The 11,030-nt window shown below is 40.9% G+C and overlaps 1 protein-coding gene across 1 annotated transcript; it reads right to left on the bottom strand.

Moving 5' to 3' along the window:
- Positions 1-2,487: 2,487 nt before the first annotated feature.
- Positions 2,488-9,756, bottom strand: LOC127526830 (achaete-scute homolog 5-like). The gene is made up of 2 exons (XM_051923715.1): positions 9,613-9,756; positions 2,488-3,193 (listed from the first exon to the last, which is right to left on the bottom strand). Exon 2 carries the CDS (start codon positions 3,180-3,182, stop codon positions 2,655-2,657), a length of 528 nt encoding a protein of 175 aa, XP_051779675.1. The 5' UTR covers positions 3,183-3,193; positions 9,613-9,756; the 3' UTR covers positions 2,488-2,654.
- Between the last annotated feature and the right edge of the window lie 1,274 nt (positions 9,757-11,030).

Genomic DNA, 11,030 nt, shown 5'->3' with positions numbered 1-11,030 from the left:
CCCCTAACCTATCGGCACTAAGACAAATGAACGGAGATCAGTGAATTTTTACGCGCCTTTAGATGATTGAAGATGCATATTAATATATACTTGGTAATTTGTGGAACATCCATTTTGTGCGCTTGCGTCGTGCTTTTCTAAAGCACTCGTAACAACAGCTTTCCGTTAGATCTCCGTTTGTCACTCAGTATTATCAACTCTATATCGAAGTTAATGTACTCAGTGCGTTTTTTCGTTATTTTTTTTAGTGCAGACAAGCTTTCTTAAGACAATGAAGACGTTCAGAAATAAGAAGCGCATTCTGACCTGCCGCGGTGCCCACTGATTTTCTATTACTGAGACACGGGGAAAACTGGTGAGCACCACTTTTGAAGATAAAGGTTCCAATGTGGTTCTTCTGAGAGATGCCATGGGGGAACCATTTTTGGTTCCCCAAATTCCATCCACATGAACGTTCCAGAAAGAACTTTGATTATTTAGATCTGTAACAGGCTCCATAGAGTAAAAAAGATTTGTTAAAGACCAATGGCTCATGATTTTAAAAGGACTTTTGCTGCATACGTACAATCGGAAACAAAATCCAGGTGTCCTTAATCTGTTAGTGTCCATCTATAGGTAACCTAACATACATTAAAGATTTCAGGTTTCTTCTACATATTAGGAGGTTTTTCAAAACACAAAGAACCGACTTTCTATGCAACAAACTGTCCCAAAACGAAACGGCACTTTGTCAAACAATAGTTCAGCGAGGAACCTACAACCCAGTAAATAACATAAAATGCCATTAAAGCACAGTTATTTTTAAGAGTGACATTCATTCACTTGTCATGGACAGGCACCCGTTTGAGTTTCAGAAATAAATGGATGAAAGCGTTTATATTATAATTCTGTCAGAACAATCACAAGAATAGGTCATTCAGCCCAGCAGCTCTATAGTCCTATCCACTTTTTTCTTACAAAATAACATCAAGTCTAATTTTGAAGGTCGCTAAAGTTCTACTGTCTACTACATATGGTTATCTGAGTGAAGAAAAAATGTGTAAGGATTGTGCGAAATTTACCCCTAACAAGTTTCCAGTATTGTCCTCGTGTCCTTAATGAACTCATTTTAAGTAACAGTCTCGATAAACTGTAATAATTCCCTTCATACTTTTCAACGCTTCTGTCTTGTCTTCTCTTAATCTCATTTTACTTAAACTCAAAAGAGGCAGCTCTTTTAATCTTCCCTCATAATTGATTCCCCAAAAGTCTGGAATCAACCTAGTTTTTAGCGCTGCTATGTCTTTTAAATGGTCGGAGACCAAAACTGCACACAGGACTCTAGATGAGGTCTAACCAGTGCCTTACACAGCTTGGGCATGTGACCTCTTTGGACTTCCCTGCACGTGCCACATAACCTAACATCGTGCTATATAATCCAAAAATAGATACTTTTTTAATCCCAAGGGGAAATAAATAGACTATTATATAAAAGTATATTTAACTTTTTTGGGAAAAAATACTTAATAAGCATCGTGAACATCAACATTGAATTTTAAAAAATTAAGAATGCAGAATAGAGGAGAATGGTGCGATTCTTTCCGTATCTTACAGAGAAATAAAAACGGACGTTGCTGCTCATTACTGAAACTACGGAAATAGGAATTAAGGCAAGCAGTTTCATTAAAATGAATCAAGTTAAACAGTAAAGATTAAACTCAAATGGAGAAACCTATATAAGAAAACGTGTCCAGTCACTGCGGTGGTCCAGGACCAAAAACCCCGTTGTGTTCACAGATACCCAAAAATAATAACGCGTAGATCTTCTAAAGCAAGAGGACCTGCATTTTGTCTTGCTGTTCACCATGACTCATGCTTTTGACAGAAAGGAAGTCAGACAGAGAGGTAAGCCCTGTCCAGCCGATCCCTTTATTTAATAAACCCCTACTGTATACCTGAGACGGCATCTTTAGCCTCTCGTCTTTGTATTGTGTTATCTAAGATTGTCACTCACACTTAAATGTTGTCCCGGCGTCCCAACCAGGGTTGGCTCCTACTTTGGAATATGTGCCATGTTTCCGCCACCTTGTACTGGGAAAGGGGAGGGTTGCGTGGGATTGAAGGATGTTTGGAAAAAAGTGCAGACTTACTGCGAAAATTAGATGTTGAAATAATAGGGCGTTGTACCGTGTTAGCCATTATGAATGTAGAGAAAAGTCAAGCAAAATGACATCTTTTATTGGATAAAATAAAAGATTTCAATATGCAAGCTTTCGAGGCAACTCAGGTCCCTTCTTCAGGCAAGATGTTCTTGTTGAAATAAGAAATGATGCACATAAATATAATTAGTTTAGAACATTTCATATTAGTAATAGCGCACACAGAGAAATATTTGACTCATACATAATGTAAAATTGATTCAGAACAGTGTTGTAATGTCTTAGCTATAAGTAGTTAATGCACACGTTTCATTGAAGTCAGGACTCCGAATCAAATCTTTGGACTGTGTCTCTGCAGTTTCCGTTGATCTTCCTAAAAGAGCGCTCTTATCTGCAACATCTTTTTTCAGTGCGTTCCCTTTGTAAAAAACTGTTGTCAGCTCACGCACTACAAGAACGGGGACACAATGAGCAATGTGCACCGCTGAAATTATTTAAAGCACATCACAACTTGTGTCAACATCCGTGCATCACAGCCTCAGTACGAGCGGCTCCCTCCGCTCCCATACCGGACGCAGCCGCGCCGTCGACGCGCAGGCAGGCCTGCAGATGTTTGATGTGCTTTATGGCGGCCCGCAGTGTCTCAACTTTGCTGAGTCTCTTCTGTGCGTACTCCTGGGGCAGGTGCTGCCGAAGTTTCTCGTAGCCTTCGTTCACGAACTTGACTCTCTGTCTCTCCCTTTCGTTTCTTTTGCGGATGAACGCCGGTTCGTGCTGGGAGTCGTAATGGCCAAAATTCGGAGCAGACACCGGATAGAAAAACGCGTTGTCGTAGCAGTCGCCGTACAGGCACTCAGCGTAGGGGTAATGATGCTCTGTGCGCTGGCAGTGGACGGGGAACGGGGAGAACTCGTCCATGAAGTTCACCGGCCTCTCAAAAGCTTGCAAAATGCCAGAAGAACTGGACGGTGCCGGCTGGGAAAGATTGACGCCGGCAAGAGGAGCGGGCGTCAGGGTGCAAAGACCGTAATTGTCCGTTTCCATTTTCTGCCAGCCTGCAGGAAAGTAAAATGTATATTTTAAGGTATTGTATAGTTCACTTTCAGTTGTTTACGAATACAAAATACACACAACATACTTGTTCAGGTTATACTGGTTCTGCATAAGTTAGTGAAGGTATTATTTACTACGAGTATTTATCTTTACCGTTTTATAACAATTGTATTATTTGAGGTATTAGTATATGTAAAATTAATCGATTTTCCAGATCAACTTTTCCAATTTAGGGTCACGGTTTATCAAACCCCACCTCCAGTGCAGGATTTACGTATAAGCTACACAAGCTATAGCTTAGGGCCCCCGCCTTCTTGGGGGTCCCCAAAACAAATTGTCAGAGTGAGCAATTGTCATATATACTTAAATATACTACAGCATTATTTGTCCCAATCAGGCCCGGCCTTAGGCATAGGCGAAGTAGGCGACCGCCTAGGGCCCCGGCATCCGGGGGGCCCCGGATTGACTCCTTGGTCTAATTTTCACGCATTTCACAGAGCTTCCAGGGGGGCCCCTGGACCCCCCTTTCGCCTAGGGCCCCATAATACCTAAGACCGGGCCTGCCCACCTCAGTATCATCGACCTAAAGTCAGTTCACCATTAACTGACCAGTTATTAAACCTTCAACGCCCATTGTTGAAAAATCAAACTCGAATTATTTTAGTGATGAGGCAGCAGTGCACCTGTGATATAAAGTATAAAATGAAATCCAGTTTTGTGTTCTGGGTTGAGAGCGGAGCTTATCTCGAAATTGCGGGTGCAATTAGGTACGGCTAGTGATGGTCCACAAACACACACTCGGACAGGGTCCAATTTGGATGGGGAATTCATCTAACCTGTACGTTTCTAGGGTGTGGAGGAAAATGTACGGGGACACGGGGAGAACTTTAAGGCTTCACGCAAAGATCTACACTCTGAAAACGGTTCTTATACTTTACTGGGTTGTCTGGTTTCTCGTTGAACCACTGCTCGCCAAAGGGCAGTTTCTTTCCGCAAAAGGTTAAATGCTTTTGAAATTGGCTTTTTGAGCTTTGAAAAAGTTCCTAATATGTGGACAAACAGAAATATTTAATGTATAGTAGGCTACCTAACAGGATATTTGCAGATCAAGAAAACCAGAAGTTAGCCCGTGTTATTTTATCAAGCAGGGGCTTTAAAATCGGGAACCCACGATCTATTCTTTTAACATGTTACGAAAAACGAAGTGTTTTTTCCCTGGGAACCAAACATTGTTCCTCTCTGGCATGTCTCTGAAGAAAAGCTCTGGCACTTTTATTTTTATGAATGTAGTGCAAGAATTTGAATTCATAAGGCATGAATCCGTGTGGCAACAGCCGTGTAATACTGATACTACTACATTTACTTCATCAATGTAGTGAAAATACAGTTCTTACCCCTTCTTGTCACCCTTGCTGATCGTGTTTTTCCTCATTGCGCCTTTTCAGTCTTAAAAATGATTCATGCAGATCAGTGGCGTAGCTAGCTTGCTGAAGGCCCCTGTGCAGCGCTGCGAGGTGGGACCCTCCTGTCTAGCATAACTGTTAGCAATTTATTTGCAATGTGGTCCTAGGGGCCGTGGCGTCCGCGACCGCGTCACTATCAGATCACACGTGCCGGTGGTAGTCGAAGGGAACAGAACTTGCGAGGTCACTGCTGACACCAAGGGATGACGATGGCGCTGGTGACAAACAAACCACCTCCCTAAATGGAATTTGTAGTAATCTTTTTAATCGCTTTATTGCAGCCTCTACAAGTTAGCAAAAAGAAAAAAAGAAGAAATTGTGTGAATGAAATGTATAAGGTGTGGGTAGTAGTTGTATATAATTATATGTAAAATGTGGACCGCTTCCTGGGTCCTCCCTTTGTGGAGTTTGCATGTTCTCCCCGTGTCTGTGTGGGTTTCCTCCGGGTACTCCGGTTTCCTCCCACAGTCCAAAGACATGCAGGTTAGGTGCATTGGCGATTCTAAATTGTCCCTAGTGTGTGCTTGGTGTGCGTGTGTGTGTGCACCCTGCCTGGGGTTTGTTTCCTGCCTTGCGCCCCGTGTTGGCTGGGATTGGCTCCAGCTGACCCCCGTGACCCTGTAGTTAGGATATAGCGGGTTGGATGGATGGACCACTTACTTTTCCAAGACAACTTTGTGAAGGAAGGTGATTAAAATGTAATGTAAGCTGGGAAGTAGAGACTGTTCTGTGCTATAAAATGAAGCAATTTCAATTTGTACCCAATTAAAACGACAACACCGGCTGACAGGTTACTTCTACACAATCGACCTGCTTTACACCAGTTCTGAGAAAATGGACATCATAAAGTGGTGACGCTCACAAATCCTCACAGTAGTGATACAACTGCACAGTAAGCCATACTAAGGTACACAATAAAACAGATTACAGATATGTCCACCCATCCATCATCCAACCCACTATATCCTAAATACAGGATCTCGGGGTCTGCTGGAGCCAATCCCAGCTAACACAGGGCGCAAGGCAGGAAACAAACCCCGGACAGGGCGCCAGCCCACCGCAGGGCTACAGATATGTTAAACTGTTAAATCTTACAAAAATGGAACTGACTGACAAGTCACAAATCATATTACTTATAATATCACTAGTACCTTAAAATACTCGCTTGCGTGCCATTTGTCGCGCACAAGTCTCAACGATGTTTGACACGTCAAGTTGTCTGGCATGCTCGTTTTCGATCGAGAGTACATCTAAGCCATTAAGTCTGTTTTGCGACATGGTGCTTCTGAGGTAGGTTTTGATGGGTTTTAACTTGGAAAACGATCGTTCACATGCAGCAACAGCCACTTGTATGGTCAAGATTAACTTGTTTACCGTGCAACCGTCACTGAAATTAGACAACAGTGCACTGTGATCGATCAGCAACAGTTCAGCTACTTCGAAAACAGTCGACTTGGTTGACCAGATGAATTGAAAAGATGCACAAAATGACAACAATTGAGCGGAAAACACCGGTGAAATGTCGGTGCTACAGCGTTCAAGGAGAACATCGGCAGCTGCATACAATTCGTCGTCAGCCATCAAGATCAGAGTTGATGGTAACAAGACATTGAACGTTGAAGCCACTGCACCATGACAGTGAAACCGTTGTTTTAGTTATTAATTTAAAAAAACAATCAATGCAGCCCCGAGTGGTGCCTCCAAACTCGTAGGCCCTTGTACTTTGCACAATCTGAACAATCCATTGCCCCATAGATGCAGATGCTTACTGCTAAAGTGAGGCAGTGAAGAATGCGAACAGTGAAGCCTTTTTGCACCTTCTGCTCTGAAAGCGATGTGACGTGATGTTTGACAATATTTTTGTGAAAATGTTGCAAATGTAAAGCAATTACATTTAACACATATTTTCATAAGTGCCCACGATTTCTCAGATGCATATGTATGTTTCTGTTTTGCTATCAAAACAGGGGCGGCCACTGCGGACTACTTTGCCCGTGGGCCTACGACGCTCTTAAGACAGCCGTGTTGCCATGTGGACAAAGTCCGGCCTGATGTGGCCTTACCTTGGCACCTCCAGATGTGTCCCTTTCCAGTTTGCAATTTACATATCAAAGTGATAGTCGCAAGTTAACATAGTTCAATTGCATAAATGATTAGACCTATTCTATTTCGCAATTAACCAGAAACCTGTTGAGTGGTGGCTCTGAGGCTAAGGAGCTGCGCTGGTATCACGAAGGTTGCCGGTTCGAATCCCCATTACTGCCAAAAAAGGCCACTGCTGTGCTGGGCCCTTGAGCAAGGCTCTTAACCTGTAATTGCTCCAGGGGCGTTACAATGGCTGACCCTGCACTCTGACCCCAAGGGGTATGCGAAAACTACCAAATTCCTAATACAAGAAATTGTATAAGGCGAAATAAAGAACAAAAAAAAAAAACAATGCCAGAGCTTTAGCATCCATCTTACAATCAGATTTTACTGACAATTTGTTTTATCAAAATGATTACCGCCCAGACCTTTACTCATATTCAATGCGTTTTGTTTTAATAAATACATTATAAAAAAATCCCTTACACAGTATAGGTAATAATTAAAATAAAATATAATCCTGCCATAATCATAAGACAGCAGGACCTCTCTCCAACAATTTATCTTATTCGGCAGGTCTTTAATTTTCTTATTGTAATGGTTTTATTTTATTTTCACACCCCAATGAGGTTTGTTCAGCTTTCAAAGTTTTTTTAAAAAACTATTTATTTACTGACTATTCCTTTAAACAGGCTGCTCTTGTTTAAATATCTTTATAATTAAACAGGTTGCTTATATCATCATACAGGCTAGATTTGTGTCACTCATTCCATGTCGTTTTATTTCCTCTTTTTTAGTTGTTGCTATTAGAAGAAAGTGAGGACCGCAAACTCTTCAGAAAATGTCAGTTAGCTGTGTACTTTATGAAAGGTGTGGTACAAAAGACGAATTATATGTGAAAACAGTGGAAAAAAGATAATTGTATGTCTTTTCCGATAACAACCCCTTTCATCCTAAAACCTACTTGTAAAGTAGAATGAAACCGTGTCATTGCGGTGTTTTTATTCACATTCGTTATATTTATAGCGCCTTTCAGAGTTCTAAACTTTATTGGCCCTATCTTGTTATTAATTGCTCTCTGCACTCTGGTTTTGCCCCTCAGTCATTTTTAGCATGCTGTTATTCATCCCCTGTTGAAAAAAAAATAATTTAGATCCCTTCATTGTAAAAAAAAAAAAAAAACAAAACTATAGGCCCATCTCAAAACTTCAGTTCTTTTGATAAAATATAGAATAGGGTGTTGAGCAACAACTGGCCACCTTTCTTGAGACAAACAAGATCTTGGACCCTTTCCAATCTGGGATCTAAAGAATCATTCCTCAGAGGCAGCCCTACCAAAGTCTCAAATGACTTACGAATGGCTGCAGATTCTGGCAAGTGCTCTGTACTGGTATTGCTTGATCTTAGTTCAGCTTTTGATACTGTTGACTATAAGATCCATTAAGACAGGTTGTCCCACTCTGTAGGTATCACTGGCTCAGCTTTAGCCTGCTTTTCACCAGTCAGTGCTTCACTGTCTTGTGAGGTGCCTCAGGGTTCTGTCCTTAGGCTTGTTCTTTTTTCATTATATATGCTACCGTTAGCTCATGTTATCAATTATTTTGAGGATATTTCTCATCATTTCTATGCCGATGACTTCCAGCTCTATTGTTCTTTTACAAGCAAACAACAATACAAGTTTGCTTTTCTTGTTGACTGTCTGACGGAGATTAATAAATGGTTTTTAGCCAACAACTTAAAGCTAAACTCTCAAAAAACAGAGCATCTAATATTTGCACCTCCTGACCTATACACGGCAATTAGGCAAAAGCTTTCAACACTTTCTAGCTTCTCTCAGGTCTCTCTACACAACCTAGGTGTTGTTTTTGATCAATCCCTGAATTTTGATTCCCATGTGAGGTCCCTGAATCACTCCTGTTTTTTTTAATTTGAGAATCTTATCCAAATTAAGGACTGTTGTTTCTAAGGCTGAGATGGATATGCTTATTCATGCTTTTATCTCATCACGTATTTATATTTGTAACTCTCTTTATACCTGTCTAAGCAAATCTGGTTTAACTCGCCTTCAGACAGTTTAAAATGCAGCTACCAGGCTTTTAACAAGCTCCCCTAAGTGTACTCATATTACTCCTATCTTATTCTCTTTGCATTGGCTTCCAGTTGATTTCAGGATACAATATACAATTCTCATACTCATAGAGCCCTGCATGGTCAGGGTTCTCAATACATTGTGGATCTCCTGCACCATTACACCACTAGTAGAGCCCTGAGATCCAGCCAACTGGGCCTTCTTTCTGTCCCTTGCTCCAGGCTCGCATATTTTTTATATTGGCTGCTCCCAAACTGTGGAGCAGTTTTCCACCTGCTCTGAAAATCGGTGCAATTGGTTGAACAGTTTAAAGCCCAGTTTAAGCTTTTGGGTAGTCTTTGTTAGTATATTTTCACTTTATTTTATTTCTATCATAACTTCACTGTTCTTTTATTTTATTGTACCGCACTTTGTGACGCCTGTCTAGGAAATGCGCTTTATAAATACATTTTACTTACTTACTTACTTTTGCCTACAGCAGTATTAGCAAGTCTACGCTCACGATCCCGTGTTAGAATGCAGGATTTGTGAAATGAATAAATATGATAAAATAATCAAAAATCAGAGAGCCGAATTAACTCTAGAAGAACATGTTGTTCCTAGAAATAATTTCCATTTTAAACAAATTATAAGTACAGAAGTAATAACATTGATCGAAAACTGGTTGCATTTTAAGAGCCAGTAAACGAGTTTTAAATCCACATTTTATATTAAAAATGCAATATAAAACAAAAGAAATCAACGAAAAGCACAATATTGAATGGGGTACGAAATCAAAGTTTACCGTTCAGTCGACGAGTCCGCTGCTCCTAAAGTGATGTCTGAAGCTCTTAACAAAACCTCTAATATAAAGGAAATTTTTATGCAAAACAGTTTGAATATAAATATGGAGACGCAGTTAGTAAAACAAAGCGCCCCACCTGTCGCATCCAACTCCCGCCACGCTCGAACTTCCGGCTGTTATTTTATACTTTATAATGATATCAATTAGACGAGTGCACGGCGTTGAATTGGATTACGGGGTTTGAGATTGGGTTTCCGTTAATTAGCAAGCACCGTTATGACAGCTGCACGGTGGCGCAGTGAATAGCGTCCGTGTCTGGATTTTAAGACAGGTACTCCCCCAAAGACCCGTGTACCAGGTTAGCAGGCAATCCCAAATGGACCTAGTGCGAGTGTGGGCAACCCCGACCATTGCTGTTGACTGCCATGTAAGCCTGCATTGAATTAAGCGGGTTGGAGAGTGTGATGTCATTCAAATATTTTTTTTTTGTGATCAAATTTATATTGATAAAATTAAAAAGAACAGTAAAAGGAAACCAATAATAAATATGATTATTTCAAACAATGTTAGCGCAAGTAGCACGTCGAGTTAAATGAATATTATAACAGTTGTGAGGAGTGATCACGAAAAGTTCTCACGCATTTGCAAACACAATACAGTATCCCAAATACCAAAAAATAATAAAATAGAGAACTGCTCGGTCTTACAGACACTTTATCATGTTAATACACGCGCGTGCTGTGCACATTTGAGTAAATAATGTTTGTTTTTAATAAAATGGCGCAGGGTTAAATTCACCACGAGCACCAGTTAAATCTGTCATATTTAAGTCGTTACAAAATTTAAGGATAACGAAACGTTTAAGATGCGTCTCATTTGGGATGTGGCAACGGGTATTGCCGGACAGTTCCAGGTTCAAATCCCGACAGGGTTCGGCCTGCGTGTGGCTTGAATGGTGCGAGGTGCGCTAGTGGACGGGTGCGAACTGACCCACGGATTCGTCTATCCTCACCCTGATGTTGCGCTATAATTGTTTTAAATCTTGTTTCACCGTACAAGGTTCAGACAATTCCCGACTTTCAGGGAAAATGCCAACACATCGAATTCACGGAGATTTTTAATTAATATAAAAAGGGTACAGGCATTCCAGAGTGGCTGTTTAAATGAGCGCATGCTGTAAATTGAATACAGCTTTTGCGTCGAAGCTGACGGCGCAGGGTTATTTCTAAGTTATGATTTATCGCGTTAAGCATTGTCGTTACTTAATGTAACAGTGCAGAGAGACTGTTAATGTCTAAGTGTGTGAACAACTGTTAATTGATCATTTCAGTCTAAGAGAGGGATACCCTAAGTGTCAGTTTCACATGTTCAATAAGCAATGCGCCTTATTGCGACCTGTTGCGTGTGCCTCGTTGTTT

This window comes from Erpetoichthys calabaricus, chromosome 2 (genome assembly GCF_900747795.2).
Source record: "Erpetoichthys calabaricus chromosome 2, fErpCal1.3, whole genome shotgun sequence".
Taxonomy (NCBI): Eukaryota; Metazoa; Chordata; class Cladistia; order Polypteriformes; family Polypteridae; genus Erpetoichthys; species Erpetoichthys calabaricus.
Note: the sequence above shows the minus strand (reverse complement) of the source record. Positions and strands in the feature narration are given on the sequence as shown.